This window comes from Scyliorhinus torazame, chromosome 10 (genome assembly GCF_047496885.1).
Source record: "Scyliorhinus torazame isolate Kashiwa2021f chromosome 10, sScyTor2.1, whole genome shotgun sequence".
Classification (NCBI taxonomy): Eukaryota; Metazoa; Chordata; class Chondrichthyes; order Carcharhiniformes; family Scyliorhinidae; genus Scyliorhinus; species Scyliorhinus torazame.
The window spans coordinates 113,268,941-113,290,145 of record NC_092716.1 but is presented as its reverse complement, the minus strand read 5'-3'; the positions used below and the strand labels follow the sequence as shown (position 1 = coordinate 113,290,145).

General features: G+C 53.2%; 1 protein-coding gene across 2 annotated transcripts in view; it reads right to left on the bottom strand.

The window, feature by feature from the left end:
* Positions 1-419: 419 nt before the first annotated feature.
* The window catches only part of slc38a7 (solute carrier family 38 member 7), a 42,866-nt gene continuing 22,080 nt past the window's right edge, over positions 420-21,205 (bottom strand). For both annotated transcript variants that reach the window (XM_072518629.1, XM_072518630.1), the window contains exons 9-11: positions 12,439-12,632; positions 7,408-7,462; positions 420-4,191 (exon numbers count right to left, since the gene is read on the bottom strand). In XM_072518629.1, coding sequence (XP_072374730.1) covers positions 4,089-4,191; positions 7,408-7,462; positions 12,439-12,632 — 352 coding nt within the window. In that variant the 3' untranslated portion in view covers positions 420-4,088. The remainder of the gene's footprint in view (positions 4,192-7,407; positions 7,463-12,438; positions 12,633-21,205) is intronic.

Genomic DNA, 21,205 nt, shown 5'->3' with positions numbered 1-21,205 from the left:
CGAGGTGACAGAGCTACCAGTGAACTAACAATTCCCATAAATATCTACTCCAAACATAAAAGCACCAAATGATCAGGGGAATGGGGAGACAGGAGTGACATTTACTCCCAGCCAGACCACACAATTCGCTCCCGCCCAACACCAGCCTGGCTCTACCACCTGCCCACTCAGGCTAGAGAGCCTCTTCCACTTCCAAACAACCTCAACTCGTCCCTGCCTCAATCACACATGCTGCAAAACCATCAGGAGAACTCAGAGCAACCCCTGTCAATACTGCAGGATGACGGATGTTGATGAACCAAACTCTAGGCAGTTTGATCACAATGCACACCAACGATAAACCTCAGTCAATCTGGATCTCCTCTCCAACCTGCGACTCCTGGTTCATGATCTGATGAATTAACGTGGCAGAGTCTGAATCGTGGAGTACTCGGTGTTTATTGAAGTTCGACGATGCGAGGGGTTCAGTTTCAGCACAAGGAGCCACACAGATTGAAGAGGCCATATACACTCCTCAATGCATGGTAACATTGTACGTGTGTGTGGGGAGTTGAGAGCCAGTGTGCAGTTTCCTGAATGGGTCGCTGGATAAAAGGTTAAGCTTCCCCAGTCCAAGGTCTTGGTGACATTCAGCACCTGGGCACTGTCACAAAAACTGGGCACAGGAGATTAGGTAATGAGGAAGGTCAGTGGCCATGAATCTGTAATCTCAACTGGCAGGAGTGTCTCAAGAGCGGTTGGGGAAATGTTAGCTAAACTTGTCCTTTGAGTGTCCCAGTGTTACCTCCTCTTGGAAAGATTTAAGTCCAAATTTTCAGGAATTTCTCATATTTATCTTCCGGGGGGGTGGGGGGCGGCGGCGGGAAGAGACACTTACATATACCTTCACATAAAAACGTCACACACAAGGAGTTACTTCAACGCATAATGCATTAGCAGGTAACGTCAAAGCTTATTTTACACATTACCAGGTCCTTACAACTGCAATGGGTAGTTGAAGAAGGATCATTACCCAGGACGCCAGTACTACCCCCACAAGGTGGGCTATTTAGCCGAAACTGGCAGAGATGGAGCCTCACCGGAAGGACATCAGCTCTCATGTTGCATCGCCTCTTCACTGAAATCTTGGCCTAGATTGCTCTCCGATAAGTAGCACTTTCCAGCAATGGATGGCAATCAGGAATCCCGGGCTCCCTCCTCCTCCCAGCCCATGGAAAACTAGTTGCCTTTACTTAGCACCTTTAACTAGCAAAACGTAACAAGGCACTTCAGAGAGGCTGATCAGACAATTTCTGCCACCGAGGAACACCAGGAGATATTAGGATCGGTAACTGGTCAAACAACATGTGAAAGGGGGAGAGAGGGAATTCCAGAGCCCAGGCTCCAGATAGCAGAAGACACAGCCACCAATGAAAGGATGATGGAAATGGGGGATGTGCAAGCGGTCAGAATTGGAGAAATACAAAGGTCTCAAGGTGGGGGAGGGGTACACCGGAGATTAAACTGATAGGGAGCAGCAATGGAGGAACTGGATACCACGCTGCGATTCATAACTCAGTGCAGTCCAAAGATTGAGCCTGTTGTTGAGTGGCTGATTTACAATCCAAATCGGGTAGGTAACACTCACTGCAGAATAAGCAAATATCCCCTCAGGAATTAAAGTGTGTCTAGTGAAAAATGGGCATTTTGCAAAAGGTTGAGAATGATCAGACATCAGCAGTGATTTGCATTATCAAACGCTGCTTATGAGTGTCCCACAGTGGCTACAGGTACAGGCAGGCTGACCTCAGTGTGTTATAGAGGACAGGCCTCACTGAACAGAGACCAGGTTACAGCTGTGAACCCAAACCTACCATCTGCAACCTGGAATCAGTGGTCGGCAAGCCGCCTGATTCTGCCGTAAAACCAACCCTCTCCGACTGTTCAACAGTCCTGAATCACAGCTTCCTCCCTCTGTCAATCATTTCAGCGCTGCCCTCCCTCCCACCGGTGGGAGATACGGGCAGCAAATGGGTCACGAAAGACCATCGTGAGACTGCATTCCCGATCTCCGATTAATATTTTACGACACAGAGAGGAAAGTAGAGGCCAAATTCTGAACAGCCATGATCTTATCAAATGGTGGAACAGGCTCGAATGGCCTACTTCTCCTAATTCATATATCCATGTGTATGTAATACTAATCTTGGGGCAAAATTGGTGAAACTTAGTGACAACAGCTACTCAGGGGCTGGCACTGTCGATGCCAATTCTGTGGCAAAGAATGGACACTGACCCCTGGTGACTGGGAGGGGGAAACCAGGGAGTTTGGATGTATTTATTTGTTCACGGGTCATGTGTGTCACTGGCTGGGCCAGCATTTATTTCCCATCCCTAACAGCGCTCAAGAAGATGGTTGTGAATCGCCTTCTTGAACCTCTGCAGTCCATGTGGACAGACAGAACTATAGAATTCCTACAGTGTAGAAGGAGGCCATTCAGCCCATCAAGTCTGCACTGACCCACTGAAAGAGCAACCTACCTAGGCCCATTCCCCCACCCTATCCCCGTAACCCCACCTACCCTACACATCTTCGGACACTTAAGTGGCAATTTTAGCATGGCCAATCCACCTAACCTACACATCTTTAGACGCTAAGGGGCAATTTTTAGCAAGGCCAATCTGCCTAACCTGCACATCTTTGGAATGTGGGAGGTAACCAGAGCAGCCGGAGGATACCCACGCAGACACGGTAGAAAGTGCAAGCTCCACACAAACATTCACCCAAGGTCGGAATCGAACCCTTGCACTGTGAGGCAGCAGTGCTAAGCACAGTGATGCCTGAGTATTACATCTCCAGGTACTGGGTGAGTTAGCGATCAGACGTCCCAATTAACCGAGGGAAATCCCTTCCAAAGAGCTGGTTTTAAATTTGAATCTGATCAAAACATCAAAGCTGCATGAGGAGCTAGATAAGCAAACAATAGCTCAACATGGTGACAGGCAGGGCAGTGTTAGTGCCGCAGGGTCTGTGATAGCAGGAGTTAGTAACACGCTCAGGGAGAGGGTGCTTGGTGTTTTAATGAGAGCTGGTCCCATTCTCAACTGCTGTATATTAATACTGCCAGAATGGCCATAATATTTAGACGGAAACTGTTTTGTTAAAAATCTCACCATGAAGAACAGATTTGAAAGCTTTCACCAACATTGTCATACTTCACACTATCATAACAGACAGGCACTATTTAACTCTGTGGCTCTGGCACAGGTAAAGGTCTGGATTCAACCGAAAACTCTTCCATCCAGGTCAGAAAAGCTCACATGATGCACCATCTCATCTGGTGGGACTGAAAGGCAAAGTTGCTCAACTGAAAGATAAACCTCATTCTGGAGAGAGAACTCTCATCAGCTAGTTTCTGCACCACACAGTCCCAGGACCAAAAACAGAAGTCACACATCTGGCCATGCAGGTGTAAATCAAGACATTATATTGAGCCAGGTCTTCAGAGGGAAGAGAGGAAGGAGGGGCTGGGGAGATGCCCTTAAAGTCTCCTGTGACCACCGCGCCTGTTGCACAGCTGTAACTGGATCACTGCCCCATCGCCTCAGCTGGAGACGGAGCTGCGCGGGAGTAAACGGACCTCGGGGGGGTTGGAATAAACCGTCACAAACCAGTGTTTGAGTGTCAGAATCACCAGAACTGTAACACTTCTAGCAGGAAATACCATAATGAAAATGAAAATCGCTTATTGTCACAAGTAGGCTTCAAATGAAGTTACGGTGAGAAGCCCCTAGTCGCCACATTCCGGCGCCTGTTCAGGGAGGCTGGTACGGGAATTGAACCGTGCTGCTGGCCTGCCTTGGTCCGCTTTAAAAGCCAGCGATTTAGCCCAGTGTGTTAAACCAGCCCCGTAGCACCAAGATTATTGCAGAAACTGATCAAGCCATGACAGAGACAGCTCTAATCGTGTCTCAGCTCATGGGCCAGGCAAAGTCGCTGTAAACATTGTACTGATGATAACAATTCAGTTCCCTGAAGACTGGGTCAATCAACCACCAGTCTCTTGTGTAAAATGTTAGAAGGGGTTGAAGAGGGAGCCTTCAGGTGGTCAGTTATGTAGGTCCTGGTAGATAGAGTTCGCCGTGCTCTGACCAAAGATAAAGACTCCCATACACATCATGAGGATCCCGCACAGCACTAAAGTCCACCAGCTGGAGTGAGACAGAAAGAAACATCCCGTTAGTGACACCAGAATAAAACATATTAAAAAAGATCAAGTTGGCAAATTAATGGAAGGAGTTACCCATCAAAACTTCAATATATTGTAAGGGTCATTCCCGCTGATTCCCTTTGTTCCCCTTTCTTTATTTTTGTTATAATTTTTGATCCACGAATGCTTAATGGACATGTATCTTGGCGTCAAGCAGCAGAGAGTATGAGGAATTCAAAAAGTTACAACACTGTGCACTCTCCTAGCTTTGGACAACAGGACTCAGGCTTCTCGGCACCCAAGCGATACGGTGGGACTCGGTTTGATTGATTGACTGGTGGCCAATGAATTGGCCAAAAGACTGTCTTCTGCCTGGTAACAGGTGGTGATTGAATCCTGCCTGAGTGGGATAGGTTCCAGAGACCCAAGCAAAGCAGAGTTTGAATCTTGGACACTCACAGGAAGGACCTGCTCTTCTCTCTCTCTCTCCAGAAAGGCTGTTAGTTGCTATAACTTCAGAGATCTGAATGAGTCTCCAGTGAAAACCAATACAGGCTGCCAGCAGAGACCTGGTTCTGAAAGCTTACTTTGAAGGAAGGTCTGCAGAGCCAACCATCTGAAAGAAAGACTCTTTTTACCTTTACACCCCTCTCCTCTGTGTTTGTCTGTCTTGTGTGCGGGTATTTATAAATATATATACAGACACATATAGAGAGAGAGAGGGAGAGTGGGGGCAAGTTAAAATGGGGAATAAGAATTAGATAATAGTTAACCAGTTGTATTTGCTGCATATTTCATTAGTTTTTGGTATAAATAAAAAGTGTGTTTAAATTTACAAACCCGGTGACTGTAATTATTGGGCAGCCAGGGGCCAAAGACTTTGGGTATTTTTCTAAGAATTAACAATATCCCAACTCTTGACACCATTTTATCCCTCTTTCCAGTGAAGGAGCAGCAACTACTCGGACAACTCCAATATACTACTCCCCCAGTCTACAATCCAAATAGACCCCTTCCCCCAGTCTACAATCCCAATAGACCCCTTCCCCAAGTCTACAATCCCAATCGACCGCTTCCCCCAGTCTACAATCCCAATAGACCCCTTCCCCAAGTCTACAATCCCAATCGACCGCTTCCCCCAGTCTACAATCCAATAGACCCCTTCCCCCAATCTACAATCCCAATAGACCCCTTCCCCCAGTCTACAATCCCAATAGACTCCTTCCCCAAGTCTACAATCCCAATAGACCCCTTCCCCACGTCTACAATCCAAATAGACCGCTTCCCCAGTCCACAATCCCAATAGGCCCCTTCCCCCAGTCTACAATCCCAACAGACCCCTTCCCCCAGTCTACAATCCCAATACACCCCTTCCCCAAGTCTAGAATCCCAATAGACCCCTTCCCCCAGTCTACAATCCCAATATACTCCTCCACCAGTCTACAATCCCAATATACTCCTCCCCCAGTCTACAATCCCAATATACTCCTCCCCAGTCTACAATCCCAATATACTCCTCCCCAGTCTACAATCCCAATATACTCCTCCCCCAGTCTACAATCCCAATATACTCCTCCCCCGATCTACAATCCCAATATACTCCTTCCCCAGTCTACAATCCCAATATACTCCTCCCCAGTCTACAATCCCAATATACTCCTCCCCAGTCTACAATCCCAATATACTCCTCCCCCAGTCTACAATCCCAATATACTCCTCCCCCGATCTACAATCCCAATATACTCCTTCCCCAGTCTACAATCCCAATATACTCCTCCCCCAGTCTACAATCCCCATGGACCGCTTCCCCCAGTCTACAATCCCAATATACTCCTCCCCCAGTCTACAATCCCAATATACTCCTCCCCAGTCTACAATCCCAATATACTCCTCCCCAGTCTACAATCCCAATAGACCGCTTCCCCCAGTCTACAATCCCAATATACTCCTCCCCAGTCTACAATCCCAATATACTCCTCCCCCAGTCTACAATCCCAATATTCCCCTCCTCAGTCTACAATCCCAATATACTCCTCCCCCAGTCTACAATCCCAATATACTCCTCCCCCAGTCTACAATCCCAATATTCTCCTCCCCAGTCTACAATCCCAATATACTCCTCCCCCAGTCTACAATCCCAATATACTCCTCCCAGTCTACAATCCCAATATACTCCTCCCCCCGTCTACAATGCCAATAGATTCCTCCCCGTCTACAATCCCAATAGTCTTCCCCCATCTACAATCCCAATAGACTTCCCCCATCTACAATCCTAATAGACTTCCCCCGTCTACAATCCCAATAGACTTCCCCCATCTACTATCCCAATCGACTTCCCCATCTACAATCCCAATCGACTTCCCCATCTACAATCCCAATCGACTTCCCCATCTACAATCCCAATCGTCTCCTCCCCGTCTACATTCCCAATAGACTCCTTCCCGTTTAAAATCCCAAGACTCCTCCTCTGTCTACAAACCCAAAAGATTCCCCCCCACAGTCGACAATCCCAGTAGACTCCTCTCCCGTCTACAATCCCAAAAGACTCCTCCCCAGTTTACAATCCCAATAGACTCTTCCCCTCAGTCCAGAATCCCAATAGTCCCCCCCACCCCCACAGGCTACCATTCCAATAGACTCTTCCACCCAGTGTACAACCCCAATAGATTCCTCCCATCAGTCAATAATCTCAATTGACCCCCTCCCATCTTCGCAGGCTATAATCCAAATAGACTCCTCCCCCAGTCTACAATCTCAGTAGACTCCTTCAGTCCATAATCCCAATAACCCCCCCTCCCCAGTGGGCTACAATCCCAATACATCACACCCCCTAGGCTACAATCCCAATACATCACACCCCCTAGGCTACAATCCCAATAGACCTTTCCCCATGTTTACAATCTTAATAGACCCTGCCCCTCAATCCATTGTCCCAATAGACCCCCACCCCACTACCCCCAGACTACAATCTCAATATACCCCTCCCCCAGTCTCCAAACCCAGATTCCTTCAAGTGAAGCTGTTATCGGAACACAGTCATTTTGTACACCCCTGTCGGCACAAAATAGAAATTCAGCTGAGGACACTGGATTCTTTGAACTTGGAGCTGATGCACGTGGCACTGGGTGAGACTCCTCTACCAGTTTACAAACCCTATAGACCCCTCCGCTGGTCATGTGCCCAGGGTTTGAAGTTCACTCACACTGTCAATGTTTACCTGGCAGAGCCGACTTGCTGGATTTCCGCGAATTTTGCTTCAATCAGACAGAGTCCTAAACGCAGAGAACACCACATTAACGAGAGGGCGTAGAGAACCCATCTCCACTGCCTCTTCAGGAAGCGCATTCCTGATCACAACTCAGAGAAATCTCATCTCCATACTATTGTTTGCCAATGGTCCTGAATCTGGGTGCTCTGATCAAATCTTTACTTCATCTGCTTTGTTCTAAAGGATATAGTCTGGGTTTCTCCACATATGTGACATTCCTCATCGCTGGTACCAATTCAGTAAAACATCTCTGCATTTGTTTATTTCACCCAAATATTTTTTTCCAATTAAGGGGCAATTTAGCGTGGCCAATCCACCTAACCTGCACATCTTTATGTTGTGGGGATGAAACCAACGCAGACACGGGGAGAATGTGCAAACTCCACACGGCCAGTGACCCAGGGCCAAGATCAAACCTGGGTCCTCAGCGCCATAGGCAGCAGTGCTAACCATGCCGCCCATCTCTGCATTTGCATAGCACCACTCACAACCTCAAAGCATACCAAAGCACACCAAACTCCCATACTTTGCACCCAAAATACTTCTGAAGTATGGTCAGTGCACAGAAAGACTCTACAAAGAGACTTCCGGTTGTGGCTCTGCGGAGCTAAGTGGCACATTCGGCAGCTCCCGCTAAAAACGGACTTTTGGGCTCTTTTCAGGGCCCTCAATGGCACTTTTTCGACGTTTCCCAGTGTGGGAAGGAGATTGCAATAGTTCCCCGACAGTGTATGGCTTGGACCAGGAGCGGGGCGACTAAAAAAGTGGTGGTGAACCCAATGAAGGTGCAAGGGAAGAAGAGCAAAATGGCGGCGGGCGGGGACCAGGCAGCGTGGATGCAGTGGGCACAGGAGCAGCAGGAGGTTATCCAGCGCTGCTTCAGGGAGATTAAAGCGGACCTGCTGGAGCCGATGAAGGCTTCTATAGACAAGCTGCTGGAGACCCAGACAGCCCAGGGGGTGGCGATCCGCGATCCGACAAAAGGTCTCCAACAACGAGGACGAGATCTTAGGCCTTGCGGTAAAGGTGGAGGCGCACAAGGCGCTCCACAAGAAATGGCAGGAACGGTTCGAGGAGATGGAGAATCGGTCGAGGCGGACAAATTTGCGGATTCTGGGCCTCCCGGAGGGGCTGGAGGGGCAGGACGTGGGGGCCTATGTGGTCACCATACTAAAGTCGCTGATGGGAGCGGGGTCCTTCCAGGGGCCCCTGGAGCTGGAAAGGGCCCATAGAGTGCTGGCGAGGAGGCCCAAGGCTAACGAGCCACCGCGGGGGGGTGCTGGTGCGGTTTCAACGGTTTGTTGATCGGGAGTGCGTGCTCAGGTGGGCCAAGAAAGAGAGGAGCAGCAGATGTGAGAACACGGAGGTTCGGATATACCAGGACTGGAGTGCGGAGGTGGCAAAGAGGAGGGCCGGGTACAATCGAGCGAAGGCGGTGCTGCACAGAAAGGTGGTGAAGTTTGGCATGCTGCAGCCGGCGCGACTGTGAGTCACCTACAAGGACCGGCACCATTACTTCCGAGTCTCCGGAGGAGGCGTGGGCCTTTGTTCAGGCCGAGAAACTGGACACAAACTGAGGGTCAGGATGGGTGGTTGGGGATTGTTGTTGGGGTGGGACGAGGGACCGGGTTGCTGCTGCTGCTATGGTCAAGGGGGAGCTGGAGCGAGTAGAGGGGGTTGGGACGAGGGTCTGCCGCCGAGGGGAACGGGCCGGGTGTGGGGTGCGGGCGCGTGGCTGGCCAAGGAGGGGTTATGGCTAGTCAGCGGGGGAGGGAGGCGGGTGGCCCCCCCCGATCCGGCTGATAACCTGGAATGTAAGGGGACTGAACGGGCCGATCAAGTGGCCCGGGTGTTCGCGCACCTGAAGGGGCTCAAGGCGGATGTGGTCATGCTCCAGGAGACACACCTGAAGGTGGCAGACAAGGTAAGATTGAGCAAGGGGTGGATAGGTCAGGTGTTTCACTCACGGTTGGATGCCAAAAATCGGGGGGTGGCGAGCTTGGTGGGAAAGAGGGTGTCGTTCGAGGCGTCGAGCATTGTGACAGACAATGGCGGCAGGTACGTAATGGTAAGTGGTAAGCTGCAAGGGCAGAGGGTGGTGCTGGTCAATGTGTATGCCCCGAACTGGGATGACGCGGGTTTTATGCGGCGCATGTTGCCGAGTACTCGGCGATAGCCATTTCGGATCACGCCCCGCATTGTGTAGACCTAGAGCTGGGGGAGGAGAGGGACCAGCGCCCGTGGTGGCACTTGGAGGTGGGGTTGTTGGCGGACGAGGAGGTGAGTGAGCAGGTCCGAGGAAGCATAGAGAGATACCTGGAGGCCAACGATAACGGGGAGGTCCGAGTGGGGATGGTCTGGGAGGCGCTGAAGGCGGTGGTTAGGGGAGAGCTGATTTCAATTAGGGCCCACAAGGAGAGGAGTGGGAGAGGGAGAGGCTGGTGGGGGAGATGGGGAGGGTAGACAAGAGGTATGCGGAGGTGCCCGAGGAGGGACTGTTGAGGAAGAGGCGTAACCTCCAGGCCGAATTCGACCTGTTGACCACCAGGAAGGCAGAGGTGCAGTGGAGGAAGGCCCAGGGGGCGATTTATGAGTATTGGGAAAAGGCAAGCCGGATGCTGGCGCATCAGCTTCGGAAGCGGGACGCAGCTAGGGAGATTGGGGGAGTTAAGGACTGGGAGGGAGTGTGGTACGGAGTCTGGTTGACATCAATGGGATCTTCAGGGACTTTTATGAAGGATATGTATCGGTCCAAGCCCCCACGGGAGGAGGGAGGGATGGGCCGCTTTCTGGACCAAGTGAGGTTTCCGAAGGTGGAGGGGGGACTGGTAGCGGGATTGGGGACCCCGATTGGGCTGGAGGAGCTGGCCAAAGGGATAGGGAGCATGCAGGCGGGGAAGGCACCGGGGCCAGACGGTTTCCCGGTCAAATTTTACAAAAAATATGTGGACCTGTTGGGCCCGTTGCCAGTTAGGACCTTCAATGAGGCAAGGGACTTTACCCCCGACGATGTCCCGGGCACTGATCGCCTTGATCCTGAAGCGGGACAAGGATCCCCTGCAGTGTGGGTCTTACAAGCCGATTTCGCTGTTAAATGCAGATGCCAAAGTGCTGGCGAAGGTCTTAGCCACGTGAATTGAGGATTGAGTGCCGCAGGTGATCCACGAAGACCAGACGGGATTCGTGAAGGGGAGGCAGTTGAACACGAATGTGCGGAGGCTCCTGAACATGATTATGATGCTGGCTAGGGAGGGGGAGGCGGAGATAGTGCTGGCGATGGACGAGGTGCTGAAGAGGTTCGGGTTTGGGGAGGGTGGGTTAGGTTGTTGTACGAGGTCCTGATGGCGAGTGTGGCCACAAACAAGAGGAGGTCTGAGTACTTTCGGTTGTATCGAGGGACGAGGCAGGGGTGTCCACTGTCCCCCCTGCTCTTCGCACTGGCGATTGAACCCCTGGCTATGGCACTGAGGGAGTCGAGGAACTGGAGGGGGCTGGTGCAGGGCGGGGAGGAGCATAGGTGTCGCTCTATGCGGACAACTTGCTGCTGTATGTGGCGGACCAGGTGGGGTGAATGCCGGAGGTAACGAGGATTCTCAGGGAGTTCGGGGATTTCTCAGGGTACATGATCGACATGGGGAAGAGCGAGTTGTTCGTGGTTCACCCAGGGGACCAGGAGAGGGGGATTGGCGAGCTCCCACTAAAAAGGGCGGAGAGGAGCTTCAGGTACTTGGAGGTTCAGGTGGCCAGGAGCTGGTGGGCCCTGCATACTCAATTTCATGAGGCTAGTGGAGCAAATGGAGGAGGAGTTCAAGAGGTGGGACGCGCTGCCGCTGTGCCTGGCGGGTAGGGTGCAGTCAGTTAAGATGACGGTGCTCCCAAGGATTTTGTTCCTGTTCCAGTGCCTCCCCATTGTTATCCAGAGAGCCTTTGGGCTGGTCAACAGGAGCATAACCGGGTTTGTGTGGGCGCGAGGGACTCCGAGGGTGAGAAGGGTGTTCCTGGAGCAGAGTAGGGATGGGGGGGGCTGGCGCTGCCCAACCTCTGTGCGTACTACTGGGCCGCCATTGCGGCGATGGTGCGCAAGTGGGTGATGGAGGGGGAGGGGGCTGCATGGAAGAGGCTGGAGACGGCGTCTTGTGTGGGTACGAGTCTTTATTTGTATTTGCCCTGGGGGATCTGAGGGGGTGTACATATTTGCTATGTTTGCTTTGTGTCAAACTCAGGGTGTTAATTTATTATTTATGTATAGGGGGAAGGGGGGCACGGGGGTTGTTTTAATTTGTTCTGTATTTAATTTTATTGGGTTTCTTTTCCATTCTGTTGTTGATATTTTGAGAAAACCCTAATAAAAATTATTTTTTTTTAAAAATGAAAGACTCTACAAAGAGCAATGAGCAGGCGGATCGCAGTTTAACTTCAAATGGGTCCCACCTGCCTTTGCCCCACCTTCCCACAAAGTTCCAGCCCGTCATCGATAGTGTGGCCCTGACCCAAGTAACTTGCACAAATTTTGCAGCCAGTTAAGAGTCAACCACATGTCTTTGGGTCTGGAGTCACATGTAGGCCAGACCGGATAAGAATGACAGATTTCCTTCCGTAAACGACATTAGTGAAGCAGATGGGTTTTTACAAGAACTTAATAGTTTCATGGTCACCATTATTGAGACTAATTGTTCAATTACAGAACTTAAATTTCACCGTCACCGTGGTGGGGTTTGAACTCATGTCTCTGAGTTGAGTCTAGGAACAGACCGACTACGCTACTGCACCCCCCTGCTGTAGCTCCACAATAATCTCCGCACAGTGAGACACTGGGGACAGATCACACCCTGCCTGCTTGTTGCTGAGCACTCTCGCCTGACCCCCTTAACTATCCCCCCTCCCAATTTCCCCCAACTCCTTCCCAATGCCTGTGGCCCCTGAACACCTCTCACCCCATCACTCAGCCACCTATCCATCCGACCCCAGCGAGTGCTGTACCTGGGAAGACCAGGATGAAACAGGCAGCCAGTCCTCCAATCACAGAGATCACTTTCCCAATGTCAGGGATGAAAAGTGCCAACACCAGTGTCAGGATGAACCAGATGAGAGTCTGCAGAATTCGGCGGCGCTTCTCCAGGGACATGTCCACATCCTCACCCTTAAAACGAAGCCAAAGGCCCTCAATCACTGTCCTAGATTGGAGAAACAGGAAGTAACAGTCAGTGGTTGAGGGGGGTGGATGGCTGGAGAGAAGAACAAAGAAGAAAAATTACAGCACTGGAACAGGCCCTTCGGCCCTCCAAGCCTGCGCCGATCCAGATCCTCTATCTAAAACTGTAGCCTATTTTCTAAGGATCTGTATCCCTCTGCTCCCCGCCCATTTATGTATCTGTCTAGATACATGTTAAATGACGCTATCGTGCCCGCCTCTACCACCTCCATTGGCATTGCGTTCTAGGCACCCACCACCCTCTGCGTAAAGAACGTTCCACGCATATCTCCCTTAAACTTTTCCCCTCTCACCTTGAACTCGTGACCCCATGTAATTGAGTCCCCCACTCTGGGAAAAAGCTTCATGCTATCCACTCTGTCTATACCTCTCATGATTTTGTAAACCTCAATGAGGTCCCCCCTCAACCTCAGTCTTTCGAATGAAAATAATCCTAATCTACTCAGCCTCTCTTCATAGCTAGCGCCCTCCATACCAGGCAACATCCTGGTGAACCTCCTCTGCACCTTCTCCAAAGCATCCACATCCTTTTGGTAATGTGGCGACCAGAACTGCACGCAGTATTCCAAATGTGGCCGAACCAAAGTCTGATACAACTGTAACATGACCTGCCAACTCTTGTACTCAATACCCCTTCCGATGAAGGAAAGCATGCTGTATGCCTTCTTGACCACTCTATCGACCTGCGCAGCCACCTTCAGGGTACAATGGACCTGAACACACATCTCTCTGTACATCAAATTTCCCCAGGGCTTTCTCATTTACCGTATTGTTCGCTCTTGAATTGGATCTTCCAAAATGCATCACCTCGCATTTGCCCGGATTGAACTCCATCTGCCATTTCTCCGCCCAACTCTCCAATCTATCTATATTCTGCTGTATTCTCAGAGAGTCCCCTTCACTATCTGCTACTCCACCAATCTTAGTGTCATCTGCAAACTTGCTAATCAGACCACCTATACCTTCCTCCAGATCATTTATGTATATCACAAACAACAGTGGTCCCAGCACGGATCCCTGTGGAACACCACTGGTCACAGTTCTCCATTTTGAGAAACTCCCTTCCACTACTACTCTCTGTCTCCTGTTGCCCAGCCAGTTCTTTATCCACCTAGCTAGTACACCCTGGATCCCATGAAACTTCATTTTCTCCATCAGCCTACCATGGGGAACCTTATCAAATGCCTTACTTTCCATGTATATGACATCTACAGCCCTTCCCTCATCAATCAACTTTGTCACTTCCTCAAAGAATTCTATTAAGTTGGTAAGACATGACCTTCCCTGCACAAAACCATGTTGCCTATCACTGATAAGCCCATTTTCTTCCAAATGGGAATAGATCCTATCCCTCAGTATCTTCTCCAGCAGCTTCCCTACCACTGACGTCAGGCTCACCGGTCTATAATTACCTGGATTATCCCTGCTACCCTTCTTAAACAAGGGGACAACATTAGCAATTCTCCAGTCCTCCGGTATCTCACCTGTGTTCAAGGATGCTGCAAAGATATCTGTTAAGGCCCCAGCTATTTCCTCTCTCACTTCCCTCAGTAACCTGGGATAGATCCCATCCGAACCTGAGGACTTGTCCACTTTAATGCCTTTTAGAATACCCAACACATTCTCCCTCCTTATGCCACCTTGACCTAGAGTAATCAAACATCTATCCCTAACCTCAACATCCGTCATGTCCCTCTTCTCGGTGAATACCGATGCAAAGTACTCGTTAAGAATCTCACCCATTTCCTCTGACTCCACGCATAACTTTCCTCCTTTGTCCTGGAGTGGGCCAACTCTTTCTCTAGTTACCCTCTTACTCCTTATATATGAATAAAAGGCTTTGGGGTTTTCCTTAACCCTATTTGCTAAAGATATTTCATGACCCCTTTTAGCCCTCCTGGTTCCTCGTTTCAGATTGGTCCTACATTCTCGATATTCTTCCAAAGCTTCGTCATGTCTTCAGTCGCCTCGACCTTATGTATGCTTCCTTTTTCCTCTTAGCTAGTCTCACAATTTCACCTGTCATCCATGGTTCCCTAATCTTTGCCATTTCTATCCCTCATTTTGACAGGGGCATGTCTGTCCTGCACTCTAATCAACCTCTCTTTAAAAGCCTCCCACATATCAGATGTGGATTTGCCTTCAAACAGCTGCTGCCAATCCACATTCCCCAGCCTCTGCCGAATTTTGGTATAGTTGGCCTTCCCCCAATTTAGCACTCTTCCTTTAGGACCACTCTCGGCTTTGTCCATGAATATTCTAAAACTTACGGAATTGTGATCACTATTCCCAAAGTAATCCCCGACTGAAACTTCAACCGCCTGGCCGGGCTCATTCCCCAACACCAGGTCCAGTATGGCCCCTTCCCGAGTTGGACTATTTACATGCTGCTGTAGAAACCCCCCCTGGATGCGCCTTACAAATTCGGCTCCATCTAGACCTCTGACATTAAGTGTATCCCATCAAGGTTTGGAAAATAAAAATCTCCTATCACCATCACCCTGTTGCTCCTACATCTTTCCATAATCTGTTTACATATTTGTACCTCTATCTCACGCTCGCTGTTGGGAGGTCTGTAAGTACAGCCCCAACATTGTTACCGCACCCTTCCTATTTCTGAGCTCTGCCCATATCGCCTCACTGCTTGAGTCCTCCCTAGTCCCCTCCTTCAGCACAGCTGTATATCCTCTCTGACCAGTAATGCAACTCCTCCACCCCTTTTACCTCCCTCTCTATCCCGCCTGAAGCATCGATATCCTGGGATATTTAGTTGCCAATCATGCCCTTCCCTCAACCAAGTCTCAGTATTAGCAATATCATCATACTCCCAGGTACTAATCCAAGCCCCAAGTTCATCTGCCTTACCTACTACACTTCTTGCATTAAAACAAATGCACCTCAGACCACCAGTCCCTTTGCGTTCATCATCTGCTCCCTGCCTACTCTTCCCCTTAAGTCACACTGACTTCATGATCTAGTTCCTTACAGGCTTTAGTTACTACCTCCTTACTGTCCACTAACCTCCTCAGTTGGTTCCCATCCCCCTGCCGCATTAGTTTAAATCCTCCCCATCAGCGTTAGCAAAAGCACCCCCAAGGACATTGGTTCCAGTCCGGCCCAGGTGTAGACCATCCAATTTGTAATAGTCCCACCTCCCCCAGAACCGGTCCCAATGTCCCGAAATTCTGAACCCTTCCCTCCTGCACCATCTCTCAAGCCACGCATTCATCCTGCCTATTCTTTAATTTCTACTCGGACTACCACGTGGCACTGGTAGCAATCCTGAGATTACTAACTCTGAGGTCCGACTTTTTAACTTGGCTCCTAACTCCCTAAATTCTGCTTGTTGGACCTCAGCCTGTTTTTTACCTATATCATTGGTGCCTATATGCACCACGACAACTGGCTGTTCACCCTCCCCCTTCAGAATGTTCTGCAGCCGATCTGAGACATCCCTGACCCGTGCAACTGGGAGGCAACATACCATTCGGGAGTCTCGTTTTCGACCACAGAACCGCCTATCTACTCCCCTTACAATTGAATCCCCTATGACTATAGCCCTGCCAGTCTTTTTCCCGGCCTTCTGTACAGCAGAGCCAGCCACGGTGCCATGAACCTGGCTACTGCTGCCTTCCCCTGGTGAGCCATCTCCCCCAACAGTATCCAAAACGGTATACCTGTTTTGGGGGGAGATGACCGCAGGGGACATCTGCACTGCCTTCCTGCTTTTTCTCTGCCTTTTGGTCACCCATTCCCTTTCTCCCTCAGCATTCCTAATCTGTGGTGTGACCAATTCGTTAAAGGTGCTATCCACGACCTCCTCAGCATCGCGGATGCTCCAAAGTGAGTCCATTCACAGCTCCAGAGCCGTCATGCGGTCTAGCAAGAGCTGCAGCTGGACACACTTCCCGCACGTGAAGAGGAGCCAGGTGGAGGTGGAAAGGGAGAGAGAGAGAGAGAGGGGGGGGAGAGGAGATGTCCTAGATTGGAGAAACAGGAAATAACAGTCAGCGGTTGAAGGGGGTGGGGGGGGGTGGGGGGGGGGGGGGGGGGGGGGGGTTGGAGAGATGAGAGGAAGGTGGGGAGAGAGAGAGGGGGAGGTGGGGAGGGGGAGAGAGAGGGAGGTGGGGCGGGGGAGAGGGAGGGAGGTGGGGAAGGGGAGAGAGAGGGAAATGGAGGTGGGGAGACAGATGGAATACAAGGTGGAAAACTGTGAGGTTATGCACTTTGGAAGGAGGAATGGAGGCATAGACTATTTTCTAAATGGGTAAATGCTTAGAAATCAGAAGCAAAAGAAACTTGGGAGGCCTTCTTCAAGATTTTCTTACGGTTAACATGCAGGTTCAGTGGGCAGTTAGGAAGGCAAATGCAATGTTAGCATTCGTGTCGAGAGGGCTAGAATACAAGAGCAGGGATGTACTTCTGAGGCTGCATAAGCTCTGGTCAGACCCCATTTGGAGTATTATGAGCAGTTTTGGGCCCCGTATGTAAGGAAGGATGTTCTGGCCTTGGAAAGGGTCCAGAGGAGGTTCACAAGAATGATCCCTGGAATGAACAGCTTGTAGAATGAGGAACAGTTCTGGGTCTGTACTCGTTGGAGTTTAGAAGGATAAGGGGGTTCTTATTGAAACTTACAGGATACTGCGAGGCCTGGATAGAGTGGACGTGGAGAGGATGTTTCCACTTGTAGGAAAAACTAGAAGCAGAGGACACAATCTCAGACTAAACGGACGATCCTTTAAAACAGAGATGAGGAGGAATTTCTTCAGCCAGAGGGTGGTGAATCTGTCGAACTCTTTGCCACAGAAGGCTGTGGAAACGAAATCACGGAGTGTCATTGAGCGGAGATAGATAGGCTCTTGATTAATAATGGGATCAGGGGTTATAGGGGGAAGACAGGAGAATGGGGATGAGAAAAATATCAGCCATGATTGAATGGCGGAGCAGCTTTGATGGGCCGAGTGGCCTAATTGTGCTCCTCTGTCTTATGGTCTTATGGGAGGTGAGAGGAAGAGAGGGAGGCGGGGGGTGCGGGGAGGCGGGGGGCGGGGAAAGAGAGAGGCGGGGGGGCGGGGAAAGAGAGAGGCGGGGGGGCGGGGAAAGAGAGAGGCGAGGGGGGGGAGAGAGTGAGGCGGGGGGGGGAGAGAGTGAGGCGGGGGGGAGAGAGTGAGGCGGGGGGAGAGAGTGAGGCGGGGGGAGAGAGTGAGGCGGGGGGAGAGAGTGAGGCGGGGGGAGAGAGTGAGGCGGGGGGAGAGAGTGAGGCGGGGGGAGAGAGTGAGGCGGGGGGAGAGAGTGAGGCGGGGGGAGAGAGTGAGGCGGGGGGAGAGAGTGAGGCGGGGGGAGAGAGTGAGGCGGGGGGAGAGAGTGAGGCGGGGGGAGAGAGTGAGGCGGGGGGAGAGAGTGAGGCGGGGGGAGAGAGTGAGGCGGGGGGAGAGAGTGAGGCGGGGGGAGAGAGTGAGGCGGGGGGAGAGAGTGAGGCGGGGGGAGAGAGTGAGGCGGGGGGAGAGAGTGAGGCGGGGGGAGAGAGTGAGGCGGGGGGAGAGAGTGAGGCGGGGGGAGAGAGTGAGGCGGGGGGAGAGAGTGAGGCGGGGGGAGAGAGTGAGGCGGGGGGAGAGAGTGAGGCGGGGGGAGAGAGTGAGGCGGGGGGAGAGAGTGAGGCGGGGGGAGAGAGTGAGGCGGGGGGAGAGAGTGAGGCGGGGGGAGAGAGTGAGGCGGGGGGAGAGAGTGAGGCGGGGGGAGAGAGTGAGGCGGGGGGAGAGAGTGAGGCGGGGGGAGAGAGTGAGGCGGGGGGAGAGAGTGAGGCGGGGGGAGAGAGTGAGGCGGGGGGAGAGAGTGAGGCGGGGGGAGAGAGTGAGGCGGGGGAGAGAGTGAGGCGGGGGAGAGAGTGAGGCGGGGGAGAGAGTGAGGCGGGGGGAGAGAGTGAGGCGGGGGGAGAGAGTGAGGCGGGGGGAGAGAGTGAGGCGGGGGGAGAGAGTGAGGCGGGGGGAGAGAGTGAGGCGGGGGGAGAGAGTGAGGCGGGGGGAGAGAGTGAGGCGGGGGGAGAGAGTGAGGCGGGGGGAGAGAGTGAGGCGGGGGGAGAGAGTGAGGCGGGGGGAGAGAGTGAGGCGGGGGGAGAGAGTGAGGCGGGGGGAGAGAGTGAGGCGGGGGGAGAGAGTGAGGCGGGGGGAGAGAGTGAGGCGGGGGGAGAGAGTGAGGCGGGGGGAGAGAGTGAGGCGGGGGGAGAGAGTGAGGCGGGGGGAGAGAGTGAGGCGGGGGGAGAGAGTGAGGCGGGGGGAGAGAGTGAGGCGGGGGGAGAGAGTGAGGCGGGGGGAGAGAGTGAGGCGGGGGGAGAGAGTGAGGCGGGGGGAGAGAGTGAGGCGGGGGGAGAGAGTGAGGCGGGGGGAGAGAGTGAGGCGGGGGGAGAGAGTGAGGCGGGGGGAGAGAGTGAGGCGGGGGGAGAGAGTGAGGCGGGGAGAGAGAGTGAGGCGGGGAGAGAGAGTGAGGCGGGGAGAGAGAGTGAGGCGGGGGGAGAGAGTGAGGCGGGGAGAGTGTGAGGCGGGGAGATAGTGAGGCGGAGGGGGAAGGAGGTGGGGGTGGAGGCGGGGGTGTGGGAGGCGGGGGTGTGGGAGGGAGGCGGGGGTGAGGGAGGGAGGCGGGGGTGAGGGAGGGAGGCGGGGTGAGGGAGGGAGGCGGGGTGAGGGAGGGAGGCGGGGTGAGGGAGGGAGGCGGGGTGAGGGAGGGAGGCGGGGTGAGGGAGGGAGGCGGGGTGAGGGAGGGAGGCGGGGTGAGGGAGGGAGGCGGGGTGAGGGAGGGAGGCGGGGTGAGGGAGGGAGGCGGGGTGAGGGAGGGAGGCGGGGTGAGGGAGGGAGGCGGGGTGAGGGAGGGAGGCGGGGTGAGGGAGGGAGGCGGGGTGAGGGAGGGAGGCGGGGTGAGGGAGGGAGGCGGGGTGAGGGAGGGAGGCGGGGTGTGGGAGGGAGGCGGGGTGAGGGAGGGAGGCGGGGTGAGGGAGGGAGGCGGGGTGAGGGAGGGAGGCGGGGTGAGGGAGGGAGGCGGGGTGAGGGAGGGAGGCGGGGTGAGGGAGGGAGGCGGGGTGAGGGAGGGAGGCGGGGTGAGGGAGGGAGGCGGGGTGAGGGAGGGAGGCGGGGTGAGGGAGGGAGGCGGGGTGAGGGAGGGAGGCGGGGTGAGGGAGGGAGGCGGGGTGAGGGAGGGAGGCGGGGTGAGGGAGGGAGGCGGGGTGAGGGAGGGAGGCGGGGTGAGGGAGGGAGGCGGGGTGAGGGAGGGAGGCGGGGTGAGGGAGGGAGGCGGGGTGAGGGAGGGAGGCGGGGTGAGGGAGGGAGGCGGGGTGAGGGAGGGAGGCGGGGTGAGGGAGGGAGGCGGGGTGAGGGAGGGAGGCGGGGTGAGGGAGGGAGGCGGGGTGAGGGAGGGAGGCGGGGTGAGGGAGGGAGGCGGGGTGAGGGAGGGAGGCGGGGTGAGGGAGGGAGGCGGGGTGAGGGAGGGAGGCGGGGTGAGGGAGGGAGGCGGGGTGAGGGAGGGAGGCGGGGTGAGGGAGGGAGGCGGGGTGAGGGAGGGAGGCGGGGTGAGGGAGGGAGGCGGGGTGAGGGAGGGAGGCGGGGTGAGGGAGGGAGGCGGGGTGAGGGAGGGAGGCGGGGTGAGGGAGGGAGGCGGGGTGAGGGAGGGAGGCGGGGTGAGGGAGGGAGGCGGGGTGAGGGAGGGAGGCGGGGTGAGGGAGGGAGGCGGGGTGAGGGAGGGAGGCGGGGTGAGGGAGGGAGGCGGGGTGAGGGAGGGAGGCGGGGTGAGGGAGGGAGGCGGGGTGAGGGAGGGAGGCGGGGTGAGGGAGGGAGGCGGGGTGAGGGAGGGAGGCGGGGTGAGGGAGGGAGGCGGGGTGAGGGAGGGAGGCGGGGGCACAAAGAGAGGGCAGCAGGGGAGAGAAGGAGGTGAGAGGGGAAGAGGAGCCCTATGACATACCTCCCCTACAGCAACTGTGGGGTTGTCTTGTGGTAATATTACTTTTTTTTTTAAACAGATTAAATATCTATAAAGGGATTGTTGCCTAAAGGATACTTGAGTCTAGCCAAGAAGGAATATTTTTGGGAGGAATGGTCTGGAAGACTAATTCTATCTATGTCAAAGTAATCTTGTGTGTTTAAGTTTTCTTTTCTTTGTTAATAAATCTTTTAATTTTATATTTCAAATCTCCAGAAGTGTGATTGGAAATTGTGACTGCAGACATCAGTACACTTCTGCTTGGAGTAAAATACGAAAAGTAAAGAGTTGTGATAGCTTGCCAAGTTTCCCTTTAGGATTTGGTTTGCTCAACACTTACCACCTGTGACAGGGCGGATGCTGAAGGGGGTGTTTCCACTTGTAGGAGAGTCTAACACTCGGGGACACCGTTTGAAAATAAGGGGTCTTCCATTTAAGACAGAGATGGGAAGAAAGTCTTTTTTTCCCTCAGAGTAGTAAGCCTCTAAACACTCTCTTTACAACAGAGTACAGGCAGAGTCATTGACCCTATTGTCAATCAAGAATATATCTGACTCAGTCTTCAAAGTATTC